The following is a 16,169-nucleotide window of genomic DNA, read 5'->3' as shown; positions in this document are numbered from 1 at the left end:
CGGGGCCTGTACGTCACTAAACAGACCTGGCGTGTCTGATCAACATCCTCCAGATTCGCTGACTGAGTAGACTGATCAACTGCATGCGGCTGCAAGAGGGCGGGCTAAAGGGATTTGGAGGTGGATGGGTGATGGCGGTAGTGGTAGGGGATGGGGTGGGTGGGTGGATGGTGGTGATGGGGGAGGGGATGGGTTAATGAATATCAATCGCCACAACAAAGATTGTGGATTTTTCTCTTTTTTCAGATGACTCATAAATCATAGGGAATTTATACGGATAATTCTTAAGGAGGTAGAAACAACCCCATTAGACTATAACGTGGGCTATTTAGAGAAACACTGAGCACTGTGACACATGCAGTGGAGTCTTCACCCGTGGGCGGTACTGTGGGATGGTGGATAAGACTCTTGACTTACAATATAAGGTTCAGAGTTCAATACCCGTCAAGTGTCTACGTTCCTGGACAAGATTATTTACCCACCATGTCCATCTCAACACAGGCCTGTAAATGGGTACCTGGCAACGCTGGGGTAATAATAATGGCAGGGCCCTCTGGAAGAGTAGTGGCAACACGGTTAAAGAGGCTACCCTGGATATTATCATTGAAGTTGTTATCATAACCTCTTATAGTTTGATGTGGCCGAGCAATCTAGTTCACCCGTGATGAAAGTTCACTGACAATGCTTGAAGAATGATAATCACAAAGAGAAGAATGATGTTCTTCACCAGTGGAGTGAGAAGACGTTTAACACCCTGGTCCAGGTAGACGCCTAGTTTAAAAAAAAAGGAGATTTAAACGGACAAGCGATGAATTATCAATGTTGTGTGCACCGTCTGTCCACCCTGGCTGCACTCCAGTAGAGCGAGTCTAATTATCGGGGGCGGCTCTGGTTAGTGCCAGCAAGATTACCCCATCCATTATGCATGATGTTCCTTCACCCTGCCCACAAAATTGTACCATCAACCCGACACATCCCACTTCGTTTCCATCAGTCTGTATCGTATATTTAGTATGACCCAAATAGGTTTACTCGAAGTTGTGTTTAACACTGGATTTTATGCTTATAAAATGATTGTGTTTTGAGTTCAGTGTGTTTCGTCAACGACTATTAACTTATTATGGAAATTGATTTTTTTTTTCTTTCTTTAGCACTTGTTATTGAATACGAATGAAGTAGCTTCCAGAGAGAAAAGAAAAGAGAATTAAAGTGTTAGAGAGAAGGAGGGAATTTTCCTTTATTTTCTCTTGCAGGGCTGGACTATTCAGTTGGGAATATACAAAACTGCTTTCCAAAGGCGCCCTGCAGTTTTACATGGAGTAATACATCATGGCGGAAGGAATTGAGAAGACCCGGATGTAGATAATGGTAGTGGTTGATTGTAATGGCGATGATCAGCTGATGACGTTAATAAGCAGGTTTCCATGTTAGTCATGACGTACTTAAACTCTGACTAATTGAGCTATGAAATGATTGATGAGAAGCACACAAATGCGTAATTACAAAAGCTCTGGTAGTTCTTACTAATCATCCAGATCTTATGTCCTTTTTTATCATTGTGTGTGTGTGTGTGTGTGTGCGCGCGCGCGCGCACGCGTGCATATGTGTGATTACTTTGTTACGACTAGGGGAAAACTCTTTTTCAAGCAGGTGTGTAAAACTGTCTTCGTCATGTGTAACTTATTTCATTTCATGTATTTTGTTTCCATATCCAACAGAAACACATGAATATGAATATTTACAGAAAATAAATGCATACCATTAACATTACAGCGTATATACAATAAACGAAATCTATAAGTTTGCAAAACGTTTGGAGTAAACGAAAATGCTAGAAATGGGGAGGAATGCTAAAGAGTCAATGTAATATAAATTACATAATTGATGTACAGTTATACATAAAAAGTGGAATTGTAAATACAATAACGGCGCCATCAGCTTTTAAATCTGTCTAAGACGCAAGATTCTTTAGATCATGTTAGAAAAACACTATCAAACATATTTCTACGCAGATACACAGGCCTACATTATACATTATGCATAACAACGCGAACTAATAGTATGCATACATATTAATACGAGCGTATTCGCGTATACTCTTACTACTGTATAACGTTGGTCTATGTTACTCTTACGCGCTGTGTTTATGCTGACTTGCACTGTAGTCCAATAAAATCTTCCTAAGGAATGGAAAAAAGCAATATTCGCAGTACATATCATGTTCGCATGAAAACAAAAATCTGACGTGAAGAGCCTTTCGCTTCAACTCCGTCCATTAAGACGAGAGAGCGGCTGTACAAACTCATATCCACCAAGTGTAGTTGCACCAAGTCATATTCACTACCGTGAGAGTTCGGCTGCTCAAACTCATATCCGTGACATTCTCCGAGCAAATCGAAAGTCACTTTAAGTGAGCAGTCCTATTTGTTTACAGCGGATGTACATTAGGTTTGAGCACTTGACGTTTACTCTTCCGCGATGCACTCACGCATGGGTTCTGTAATGACATGATTTTTTTTTTCTACACAGATGTGAGGAGTGTCCATTGGAACATCGTGGCAGCAAACGACAGCCTTTTCGACGAAATATCATTAATTCGCTTGGTACAAGCGCTCTGCGATTCAACGAAAGCCGGACTTCGTATCTTAAAGCTAGATTTGCTTTAGTTCATTCTGACCTTCAGTGATTGTGATATTGCACAAAGCACAACCCACTTCATGTCATTTTACTCAGGTTTGCATGATAAGATGATGGACGTCATGATTCGCCACGTACTCAAACTTGTTGCGTCATATACCTCCGGTATTAATTTTTTCAGCCCCTTCACAATCGCTTTATTACAATAACCATTTCATTCCGACGGTTTTGGGTAATATTATTCTTGCCTGCACACTTTTAGTATTCTTATGGGCGTTTTTAAAAAAACAATTTATCTCCTCTGTATTGAGAATTGTGTAATGCTATAGATTTTGTATATACAATGTTTAGTGAAACTGCTGAAAATTGATGGGATTGTAAAATAATGTCATACAGAGAATAAATCAAATTAAATCAAATCAAATCAAATCAAACTTTCATGACAGTTTAACAGAATCTAGATTCACAATGAGTTTTTAAAATCCTTATGATTTTGAGTCAAAATTTCTGTGACCTTCATGACCGACCATGGCAACAATAGCACACTTACTTATATTTCTCCTTATTGAAATTGTTCTAATAGTTAGAATAATCAATATAATGATTGCGTCGCTCAATCGCGATAAATGTTTGCATTATTCCTGAGAATAACCATCTCTGTGTTGTAATTTCGTAATACAATTTCTTCTCCATATGTAAGGCGTCTAGTTTGTTGCCAGGTTTTTCATGCATTTTTATTCAATTCAATTCAAAATGATTTTATTTCCATATAAAGTAATACAAAGTAATGCATTTCATCATTCGATCAAATTTCCGTTTTTTATGAATTGAGAATGATTACTTAAGGAATTACAATGATGCTTGATTCTCTCATTGTTTCGCATTGTCTACCTTGCTTGTAGGAATTAGCGGAATATCCGTTATCTCGTTCAGTATGCTTTTGTCTCGTGTAGCGGCATTTGCTATGTCAGTCCATCTACATTTTCACCCAATTTCAATCAATCATGGAATCCTCTCCGCCTCCTCCTATTTAGGCAGGATGTTAGCCAGACAAATCGCCATGGTAACCGTGAATGGGAATGGCTTCCATGACAGAGTGGAGTTGGTTTAATCACTTTCCTACTCAGCAGCGGGCACGCGAGCGGTGCTTTGGCTCTGCCGCACGCTGAATGTATCCGTGGGCATCAAAGCAATGTTCGATCCCTTTAATCATTGAAACTCAAAAGGCTTTTAGAGCGCTGAAACTCTATCACCGTCGATCTGAAAGTCATCCTGCATCATAATCGCTGTGGGAGTGATAACCACGATGCATTACGTCACATTCTCCTCGACAGCATCGCTAACACTACATTTAAAATTGAATTCAATGCTGATGGAGACTATGTATGACGTGATTGAGAATTAATAAATAAAGTACTAGAATTGGTAATGTACGAAAAAAAAATCTTGAGAAAATGAATTATATTTTACAAATTCTGCAGAGCCACGGGGATGACTGATTTCCTTTCCCGTGGGCACCCACCCTCCTTCCCCGCCCTCGCTTGGTGTAGGCGTAGAACACTGAAAAAGGGACAACTGAGATAATGATAATCATGTGAAACCCGCTTTACAATGCAAACAAGTCCTTATGAGTCAAACCGTCGTCTTCTAAGTATACCATCCAGTAGCTCTGAACCCTTATGATCACCCTTTTAAAGTTACGCTTTTAGAAAATATTTGACGTGCATCCAAGTTTGCAAATTTCAAATCCATTCTTAAAACCCACCTTTTCCGTCTTCCTTGATTAAGATTAACATTCATTACCCCTTTCTGTAAATTATTGTAGCTATTTTGTTGATTGTTATACTTACTACTCATTTGTTTCTTTATATTTTGTATTGTAATTATACAGCGCATAGAGAAGAATATGCTTATTATGCGCTTTATAAATGTATCATCATTGTTATTGTTACTATTGTTGTTATTATTATTATTATTATTATTATTATTATTATTATTATCATCATTATTATTATCATTTTCCTCGACTAATATTTCTTACAGGAGATATCGTGTTGAAATGTGCGAGTGTGATACCAGGGTCATCTTGTGACCATAAGCGCACTAGATGGTATTCAAATCGTGGACTGCAGAACCGAGTCATTCGTATTCATATTTGCGATGTTGTCTGATACCATGAAAATGTTTGTGTCTATGAAGATAGCTGGTCTCTAATGGTTCCGCACCGAATTACCGGATGGCTTGCAAACAACAGCAGGAAGTACAGAAAAAGCCGGACATTCTTTACTGATGCCACTGTGAAGAAACAAAAGAGTCTGGCACTGGTTAAGTGTCCTCCAAATCTGCAACGACGATGACGACCAAAATGGCCCTCTACCTCTTATTTGAGACAATCACCAGACTCATCTTGTCTGATTAGCATCATTAGTGGACATTGTGCTGGCAGTCGGACGCTGTCATGATAATTGTTTTGATAAACTAGAGAGGACCTATGGGCACGGTAATGAATTAGTTTGGTCATCAGAGCTGAGAGAGAACGTGGCGGCAATCAGTGTATACGTGCGTCGTTGACGTCAAAACAGCTAAGTATCAATAGTCGGTGCATTACTTGCCTGTAGATCTCGTCTCCTCCAACTCCCTGCTTTCTGTCTCCATCATTGAATGATGACAATGTTTACATTGCCGTAAAGTACTCAGATGACAATCATCCCTGAAGCTTCTTGTTGTGATGCATCTTCATTACATAGTCCAAGACCTGTAAAGACGTATGTGCATGCATGGTCGTGGCAAGAGCTGATGGGATCAGTTGTGGTTGCTATGGTAACGAGCAGGTGATGCGGTGCGTTCTCGAGAGAAGGCTCATTGTTCCTGGCAGGCGATGAAGCGTACACGCCTGAATGCCGATAGGCTCCGATAACACATTGCCTTGGAAACCAAACGCTCTGCCAGAGCAGATTATGTCCAATGTGGTTTTCAGCTCGTGTGGTGAAACCCTATGAAAAGAGTGATGTCTTCTAAGACACTGATCTCCGCACGGAGCCTCTCTGGTACTCCAAGGAAAATAGGAGAGATGGATGGCAAGCTACATCCGCTAACGGATGTTGACAAAAACTGTCACTCGTAAATTAGGTATCTTCTCTGGTATCAATCATTTGAACCATCATTCATTATAATCAAGTTTGAGCTTCCACGGTGGATATATGGATCTGTTGAGGGATAGATTTACTTTTTTAAGGTACATGTATAATATTTGCTTTCACATATCTAGCAATTTATGTATATACAGTGGTTGTTGTAGGATGCACTGAATATTTTTATCATGTTATCAGAGTCAACAGAGTGGGCTACTTTAATGGTAGTCCTATGAACGTGCTTGTAGTTTTTATTCCCTTTATACTTGGTCTCTTTTCACTGTCCCAAAGATCTTAGTAAGATTTAAGGAAAGGACAAATATTTAGCAAAATAAGCAAGGTAATTTAGAGCTTGAAAATATTTGGCTATATTTTTTTTCATAGTGGCAATGGGGGAAAATGGTACTAATACTGATTAGCTTGGATGAGTGTATATACGTAGGCACTGGCATCAACATGGTCAGGAAGCTGTATCTCCGTGGTTTTGATTAGCTACTATCATTGCTATGTCCTTCACTCGGTAGAACTCATCTCCATTATCAGACATCAGCTCGTCCAACGCTTGTTTTATGATTAATTGTTTAGTGGATTCATTTATTCATTCATTACACACTATTCATTCATATAGATACTTACATATAATTTATGTATACTTAATCTATTCAGAAAGTCCATCAAATCAGCATACTTTTCATTTTAAGGAACAGAAGGAGCAAAACTCATATCAAAGTGAATTACGAAGAGACAAAATTATAGAAAGTGTGTGACAAAAAAAGCAGAGACAAGTAGACAGATAGACTGTCGTACAGTCACTCATTCATCTATTTTCACTCGAATAATGAATAAAAAGAGATAAGACAACAGTGAACAAAAATTATCACGACAATGTGACATAATGGGATAAAAAGTTAGTAGGTGACGGGGTTGATGGGAAGGCAAAGTAGCCTTATTTAGACTAACCCCATGGAAATATTTAAGTATAGAATCAACGCATATTGGCACACACACACACACACACACACACATTCACACATACAATACAAGACGCCTGCATTTAGAAACAAACACACATGCAGCATAACACACTCAAACACACACACACACACACACACATGATATTGTATGAATATACGTACATCCCGTAGATCTATACATGGCATTGTATATGACACTCTAGTCAGCTTTAATATTTTACATCGGCCTTCCACCACTTTGCCGTTAAAGCTCTTCCAATAAGCTCTGCGCCCAATATAGGGAAGACCCTAAAATAGTTGCCATGACGTCATGGTTTCATCAGAGAAGGAAGTCTTTAGAGTGCAGCGCCATACACCGGTACGTGCTTTTACTTGATCGTAGATGATTTAATCAAGATGGTCGCTGGCTATGAGCTATGTGCTCTGATATTAACGTTCCGTAGAATGAAAGATTCGACATGGTGGTTTGTGGCGCGGGTTTCTAAGTCTTGAATGCCATTGGCCAATCTCTCCTCTGCGGATGGTGACGCACTAAATGAAATGCCAAACCTCTGAGTTTGTAGGGGGAAAAAGCAATAAAAAAATTGCCCAAGCCTTTGATGATGCCCCTACTGTCTTTCGTATGGTGTGTAGCTTTGGTGTTTGGTGCTTTGGTGTATTAGATCTATTAATCGGGGGGGGGGGGGGTGGTCTTGATAACTACCATTATTGAAATTACATCATTACCATTATTGCTTCCAACCTTGGTCTGTCTGAGGCTGGCCTCATCGTTTTAGTTACATCTCTTTCTGAGAGAATCTCCCAATGTCATTCCCCTATCGTAACCAAGTTTACACTTGTGTCAACAGGGACATGGTGGCTATGATGTTTTGCCCAACTCTGAACGCCCCAAGCCTTGTTTAACCCATTTCTCACTATAACCATGTGATGAATCTCCGGGGAACTAACATGGCTCGGAATCAAAGGGTTAAATGAGTGCTGTATACATCAATACTCTTCATACACATCAATGCTGTCTATATGCGACAGCATGTAAAGTGAGATATCAGATATGTATTTTCAATTGAAAATGGCTAGAATCGGGAAATTTGCTGCGAACCTCTCATGATAATGAGAATCTCTTTCGGTCCTTCAACCATGCACGCTTTAGGAATTACGGTTGATTTGTCTGTGGTGCATTTCGCTGTAATCTCATCAGATAGGACAAATCGACACTACACTCTGGTGCCATGAGTCCAGTCCTATTGGCTTCATTCGTTCAGGATGCCGGCAGTATTCAAATCAATGGTATTCTAATTTGCTCCCACTGATCGAGAAAGCCTACGTTTACCTCGTTAATAGCCAAAACGCCTGCTCTGTGATTCATACCGAGATATATCGTAACAGATACCGTATTTTTATTACGGCTGTTGTTTTTATCATTTATACATAAATACGCTTCTACCTTGACTATTCGAACGATATTAACCTTATGTAACATCCTTTCGCGTTTGACTTCCATTTGCTCCTCCGTATCTTGATCGTCACTGTCCCTCTCTCTCACTTTCGCTGACGTATATGTAATGTAATACAAAAGTGAATATACATTTAGAGAGAGAGAGAGAGGGAGGAGGGAGGAAGGGAGAGAGAATGCTACACTTACACACGAACGCACACACATGAAAACGCACGCACAACTAGTCTTGACACCATTATGACGTACAGTAACTGAAGAGATGGCCCGAGGAACACGCCTCTTCACTAAGCCGTAAGAATTAAGCTGGGATTACTGAGACCAAGCTTGCAAGCAATGTCGATCGAGGCGTTCGCATTCTCTTTTAACGCTGCTTCTCTGAACAGGCATACAAATTCCTCCAATAAATTTCAATATTGATAAAATTCGTCTGAAATCGAGCCAGGATTACCAAACTTGTTTCATAAAGAGAGTTTCTTGAGAGACTTCTGTTTCACAGAGAAATCGAGTCGTGTAGTATAGGAGCAAACCCGGGAAGTCTTCTTCTTCTTCTTCTTCTCCCGTGAGAGTGACCACAATCAACTTGCTGATTATTCTGTTACTTTCGGGGAGGTCTAAGTTATGCGAGCCTTCAAATGGTTCAAGTAGTTGCAGAAATAATCATCATCGTAATAAATACATAAATAAATAATCAATAAAATGACGAGCCAATTGATTATAGTAATGATAATATCAAAGATAATAAAAAATGACTGCTAAGCAATTAATCCTGGGCCGAGGCTCGTGACACAAATGTGTCGATGGTATTGGCCTCGACCACCTCCTGGGGTAATCTGCTCCAGTCTTTGACGGTTCTTGGTAAGAAGGAGTTTTGGTGATAGAGAGTTCTGCTGGGTGGGGCTAGGTATTGATGTTTGTGAGTTCTTCTTGGACGTGTTGGGAGTGGTTGAAGTCTTCAAGCTTTCCTATCACAGCTCAACCTTCTACTTTGCATTTGCACAATAAACACTGCTCCTTTTTTGGTAGTAAAGGTGCAGTCGGTGATAAAAGTTTGACCCATGGTATAAGCAGATGGTACAAGGGCACGATCCGGTAAGGATACTTTGGCCCCGATGAGGTTCGATAGACCACGGAGCTACTGTTGTAGCTCCATGGAGCTACTGTTGTAGCTCCATGCGTAGACGAAGAGACCAGATTCTGTATCGTGCCACTAAGCAACAGCTGCCGTTTGGTAGAACTCATCCACTACAGGCTATCACGTCCGTGTTATTCTTTTTTATCCCAATGGAGGATGAAAAAAGAGGCATTCATCCATGAGATCGGTTGCTATGGAGTCTCTACGCGTCAGCATTGTGAAGAAGCAACTTCCATGATCATTGTTTCCATGACAGCGTAATCTGGTCTCCTACCGAAAGACCTTGACTTTGTTCCTTTGTCTTCATGAACGCGACAAACACACCAAAATGATGTTTGAATGCATTCGTGATGGCGAGACAATCTGCCAATTTCTATTATACCAAAGCAAATGGAGGCGCAGTTCAATTGACTCAAGAGCCAAACCATCAGCTAAATTTGGCCTGTCCTTTCAAATACGTCGCTGAGCGTCTAAGCTAGACCAAGGACAAACCTGGATCTATCCATAATTATTGTGAAGACACACATGACAGGTAACATTATGCAAATCCAGCGTGCGTGTGTTGCAACCTTTCGGATTTGTCTGGAAACAAACGGAAGAGTAAGATATGGCAAGCACTTGCATCATAGAAAAACAAATGGACACGTTGCAATGCCTTTGAAATGACAAATCCAATGAGATACATCCTGGCCATATACCATCTTACATGGAAAAGAAAGTAAAGAAATCGGGGTTTACATGATTGGAAACAGCAAGAAGTGAACCTCTCCATTTAGCTCCATGTCACAAACACGGCCACCCTGAATCCATTGGACGTTGGTGCCAATGACGTTATACCCCACCGCGCCATTCTGTGTTTTACCGAGCCCACTCTTAGTCGGATGTTCACAGTTATTTATGAAGACATTAAGGTCTGCATGCCACACGCTGAACTCTGAACAGGTTTTGTGACAACCACCAGAAAGTTGCACCCAAGAAACTGATTCCAAACTATGCCAGATGGACTCAACTACGAAAAATATCACGACTCATAAAAAACTTTAACATCAGTAAGGAAAAGACGAATTAACTTTGTACAATTCATCCTTCAAATTTCTCCGAATAACTGCATATATCTTGACTATGTTGTCCTGAAACTCAAATAAAACGAGATCGTTCATCTCATCATGTAGACTGAATTGACTGACAAAAAACGACTGCTCATTAATACCAAGTTGAATATTGCAGTAACATTAAAGCCTTCCAATTTTTTAAAATTGGCTTCAGAGTTATTTGAAGCATAATGCACGGCTGTTCCAGTAGAGCGGAGAACGTAAGTAATGACCACTTTTAAAACTATCATGATAAAATGGGAATGAGGCAATATGTCATCCAGGAAAGGGGAAAACCCCTTTTATATAACCATGGTAATTATCTGGAGTCATCTTGGAAAGCCAGTTCTTATGCTCTTTTACATCCCAATGATGTCCTGACGCCCACGCAATGTGGCTTGTGTTTCTGGAGAAAAAAAAAAAAAACATTAGGAAGCCTTCAACGACTGGACCCAAACGAGCGTCGCAGCTTGCCTGATAGACAGAGACGAAGGCAACGACGAGGAAACTGAATACTTCTCCGATCACGAGGATTGTCATCACCTCGCCGCCAACGTCACTCCATGACATAGTCTGGATGCTGCGTGATCGCTCCTCCTTGAGACGACAGTGAAAGAAGCTGATTGTTCTTCTGCGCCGCCTTGAAAGTGAGAGCCTGGGCACGGTATCGAATCCCCCCTACGGTCAGCGAACTAACAGAAAAACAACGTATTTACGCAGCCGACAGCGACAGTAGACACCCAAGCAGTTTCTCCTCTAACCAATCATGTTGTACACACAGCCAATCGATTGGGAAAATTGCCCATCACTTCTCCTTTACGACTTACCACAGTCTCTATTGACCATTCCATTCTCGTGTTGAATACATTGCGATATCGTCATTATTTTACTGTCCAATATCTTGAATACAGAACGGCAGAAAGAAATGGATTTGTCTAATCTATATCTATATCTATATCTCTATCTATATCTATATCTGTATTCATATCTATATTTATATTCATATCTGTATCTATATCTATATTTATATTTATATCTATATCTGTATCTATATCTGTATCTATATCTATATCTATATCTGTATCTGTATCTATATCTATATCTGTATCTATATCTATATCTATATCTATATCTATATCTATATCTATATCTATATCTTTATGAATTTATAAAAATGCATGTGTAATCATGCATGATATAATTTTTGTGCGGCACTATTAAAACATTCCTTTCCGACAGAAAACTGCTGTCCCCAAGATCCAAAGAATGTCCGGGATGTTGGGAATTTCGTTGGTTTCTTTTATTTTTCTTTTTATTTAGACTGAGCTAATGTAGTCATCATTTCACCAAAAAGAAATCACAGTTTCTTAACCGATTGAAAGAAAAGAAAGCAGCAACCTAATTCTTCTTCTGTAAAAGCAATGAAAATATCCACATTGGCATTACACTGTATCCAAGTCGTGCCTATATCCTATCCGTTTTTCTTTATTTGTTTAGCTGTTTATGTGTGATGCAACTTGTGTGTGTGTGTGCGGGGGGGGGTGTAGAATATACCCACATATGTATATATATATATATATATATATATATATATATATATGTGTGTGTGTGTGTGTGTGTGTGTGTGCGTGTGTGTGTGTGTGAGTGTGTGTGTGTGTGCGTGTGTGTATATGTGGTTTGTTTAGGGATGACACGAAGGCGTAAATCTTGATGAAAACATGGAATTGGCAAATCAAGTGTCAGTCTATTGAGATTCATCCACTTGTTGAGTAGGGTAGATATCCGAAATGTAAGAGAGGGGCGCACTCAATAAAGTAAACAGAACTCCAACATCCATCTTGATTTGGACGTGGAAAATTTCATAGCGGCCCGTGACCCCTTAAAATTACTTTCTGCTAGAATAGAAGGCTCGTGTAATGGACATTGACATCGTGGTATTTTGAAGCTACATCTAGCGGTGCTAGCCACGCCCAGTATAACAAAGCAAAATCCACCTGTCGGTGCGCGGAAGTCTTGCTCCCCGTGCTCCACGAGAAATATGATCTTGACATTCAAAAGCTCTGGGATAAAAGCCCCCTTTCTATACTTCCCTGATTCTATAATCCTTTGGAAGACTGGCGGTGAGTATGATATTGAGATAATGGAATGCTTATACGAAGTAACATTTTACAATCACATTTAGGACGTAGAAACCTATTTGATCCGTTTTGTCTTTTGATCAAAGAAAAAGTTGTACCTAAGCGCGGACGGATCCATTTGAATCTCTAAAAGAAATTCAAACCCTGCACTACGAGACTTTGGTAGAAAGTGGCCTCTTCCTTCTTCCAAATATGGCATGGCGTCACGTCACACAGCAATGTAATCGTACAGGCCATAACACGACCAACAAAATGAACATTATTCTATAATGCTACTGTAACTACCACTATTACCATTCCGGGTTACTTTTACCATGAATACTAATAAAATCATATCTCTGAAGAGCCTCCTACAAGATTTTCTAGCTACCTCGTTCGTTCCCTCCCTCCCGGATGGCTGATGTCCACTTTTGAGGCGCAGTGCCCCATTTCCTCTCTTCCGGTTTGTTGGGTTAATGTGATTTTCCTCACACACACACACACACTAATCACAGATATCTATCGTTAAGACTTGCAAGGGGGCGCGAAGGCTACCGATTGCTGGGTCCCCGTGGTATAACAGACATCAAGGGAAGATCAGTGTCATTTGATGCAGCTTGACCGTGACAACAAGATTATAAAACCTTCTCTGCTATTACTTTGAAGAGCAGAGAGAAAGAAAGAGGGATAGAAGGGCAAAGTTGAAGGGGGAGGAGGGAAAGACAGACAGACAAACCAAGAGGAACAGAATCAGATATACACCAAGGGAGAGAGATAAGAGAGAGGGGGAGAAAGAGGAAAAAGGGAATGGAGGATAGGGAAAAGCGATAGGAAGAAAGAATCCGTAGAGAGATAGAACGCTATTTACTGGCAAGCTTTGAGCTATCACACTAATAACTCCAAGCGACGTGCGGGTCATCTTTCTTCTCCTCTCTGAGGGAGGGGGCAGGATTATTTATAAGCATTTACGTCATTCCTCACATCATTAGTATGTTTTTGTTTATTTGTTTTTGTTCCTCACACACTGTTCTTACGCTCACTATCTTTTTTTTCCCCTCATTAATAATTGACTCTCTGGTATATAGTGCTCTGTTCAGGACTTTGTTCTAGAGTGTACATAGATTTTTTTTCTCTCAAGTTGCTGTTTGTTTTTCTGTAGTTATTTTTCAAACGCTTCTAAGAACGATGAAGTTTTTCCACATCATATGAAGATGAATAGGACATTATCAATCATTAAGCAGCAAAGGTCGGCGCAAGCGATCAATTAATAGATCCGTTAATCAAAGACATTTTCAGGGTCTCCCCCATTAATCAACAGCCATTTAAAAATGACAATGCCGCTATTTAACATATACGAGTTGCATAGACCGACATGTATGCCTATCCGCGATATCTCCTAACGAAACTTGCATCTTGTACGCATCGTTTGTTCTTTAGACTCCACTCAGAGTGCTCTGAATCGACCCAAGGAAGCGGAATGAATTGGAGGGAGAAGAGCAGCGAGAGAGAAAGATGAAGAATAGAGAAAAGGAAAAACAAACAAAGAAAGAAAGAAAAGGGAAAACAAGATACGAAGAGGGTGATTCAAAGGAATTCGAGGGATTCGTAAGGAGACAGCCTTTGTACGCTTCAGTGAGCGTTTGCATGTGATAGGAAATTGTGATAGCATACCGAATTACAATGCAATGCAAAATGAAAAAGAGAAAGAGTTGCACAGGAATGTAGTGAAAAGAGAGGTAAAATAGATTATGGATAAACAGATGTACCGATGGATAAAGAAAATGAAGCAGAGAGACAGAGTAACGGTAAGAGATTGCCTCTTCCAATAAGATGACGGCAGACAGATAGTTTGATTCAAAGATAGATTGATAGAGTGATAGATAGATAGATAGATAGAGAGATAGATAGATAGATAGATAGATAGAAATACAGATAGACATGAAGATAAAGAAGCAGTCAACCACACATGAAGATAGTTGAGAGTGACAGAAGGACAGAGAATGAATAAGTACGAGAAGAAGAAGAATTATGGCTTGTGGTAGTAGAATCGCTGTCTGCATTATGACAGCAGGAGGCACCAAATAATCCTAATGTGATTTAAACCCAATTTTGAAGAGGGGTGTGTCTGCTTTTTTTCTCTCTAGGGTAATAAAAAGGCGCTTACCCCTACTATCTCTACTGCTTAATCTCTGCTCTGAGAACTCTATCCACGTAAGACAAACCGTTTGAGAGTGCTTAGTGGTCTATTTAGAGGATCAAGCAAGGAAACCAAAATGAACAAACGATTACATTTCAGGATATTTATAATATGCCAAGTTACAGATTTTGATAAATGCAACTCTCAGTCGATAACTCAGTCGCACTAAATTTTTTCATGTGTCGATCACTTCAAAACTCTATTTAGGCAGCCATAGCCATGCGTCTAATCACTCCTAACAGCGTCGATGTCAAGAAATCAGTCACAGCTGATGAACAATTTCGAAAGCAAAGAAAGACCAGACCTATTCTTAATACCATGGTATGTCAGTTGTTGCATCTTATTTTGTGGAAAGCCATGAATATTGCGTCAGTACTTCAGTTGGGCGCAAAATGCATTCAGTTCTTTCCAGTTTGATGTGCAACAATGGTCTACTCTCGAACTTCGACAAAATTCTGGGTAACATATTGCAATGTAAATCAAACAGGTCTCAAGAGGGAACAATTGTTACGTAAAACATTAACAAGTTCATCTCAAAAACGAACACAAAGAGTATACAATTGCTATATAGACACAATGACTTATCAAATGCAGGAAGTTTTAAAAAAAGTCTACATATTCTTACAGCAATGGAATCCAGCATCTCCAATAAAACAAGGCATGGCTCTTATAGGCACCGTCGTCAACACAACTTAAGTGAGGCCAGAGAAGAAATCTTACACTGAGCTAAAAAGAAATGAAGCATAACATAAACCTCCAGACTACTGTCAGATAAATCAGGCGCATCAAGAACTCTGGCAAAAATGGAGGAAAAATAATTAATCTTCGTACAATCAAAAAAAATGATATAAAAAATAATGAAATAGAATGTACATACCTTTCAGTGGAGCTGCCAACGCAGATATTAGCAAAACTGAGAGGAGGAACAAGGCAAATATCCGTGTATGTATGGCCTGCATGATAAAATTTACGACTCTTGACCGATGGTGTAAAATGCGCGAATAATGAGACTAAAATAGCAGGAAAATAATCAAATTTACAGTCAATGTTATTCCTAGATTTCTTTTGTATTTCTTTCAAAAATAAAACTGTAGAAGGCACTAGCTATATCCCCACTGTCTCCGTCGATTCACGCAGGGCGCAAATTAGCTATCCGCGTTGTTCGTGTGTATGTGGATGTCTGTCAAGAGTGGCGCCTCGAGAAGGCAGACGTGCTCCAAAGCAGCATTGCAGTCGGCAAGTGCGCATGCTCAAACCTCTCCTCTCACAGTATCGTCGACGAGCGGCTGCTTCCTCCAAGGGAAATAAAAAGTGCTGCTGCTCAGTCATTGGCATGCGTCGCTGGGGGTAGCAGCAATACCGACCAACCACAGGTTGGCGTTGAAACCTATGATCACAGTACACGCACGTCAGCCCAATACACACAAACGTCAG

General features: G+C 40.0%; 1 protein-coding gene across 1 annotated transcript in view; it reads right to left on the bottom strand.

Moving 5' to 3' along the window:
* The window catches only part of LOC139725816 (uncharacterized), a 45,563-nt gene extending 29,665 nt beyond the window's left edge, over window positions 1–15,898 (bottom strand). Inside the window, exon 1 of the mRNA XM_071636898.1 lies at window positions 15,613–15,898. Coding sequence (XP_071492999.1) covers window positions 15,613–15,694 — 82 coding nt within the window. The 5' untranslated portion in view covers window positions 15,695–15,898. The remainder of the gene's footprint in view (window positions 1–15,612) is intronic.
* Window positions 15,899–16,169: the final 271 nt, after the last annotated feature.

The sequence above is a fragment of the Diadema antillarum genome, unplaced genomic scaffold (genome assembly GCF_040938485.1).
Source record: "Diadema antillarum isolate AM-2024a unplaced genomic scaffold, OU_Dant_1.0 seq00000059_RagTag, whole genome shotgun sequence".
NCBI lineage: Eukaryota > Metazoa > Echinodermata > Echinoidea > Diadematoida > Diadematidae > Diadema > Diadema antillarum.
Note: the sequence above shows the minus strand (reverse complement) of the source record. Positions and strands in the feature narration are given on the sequence as shown.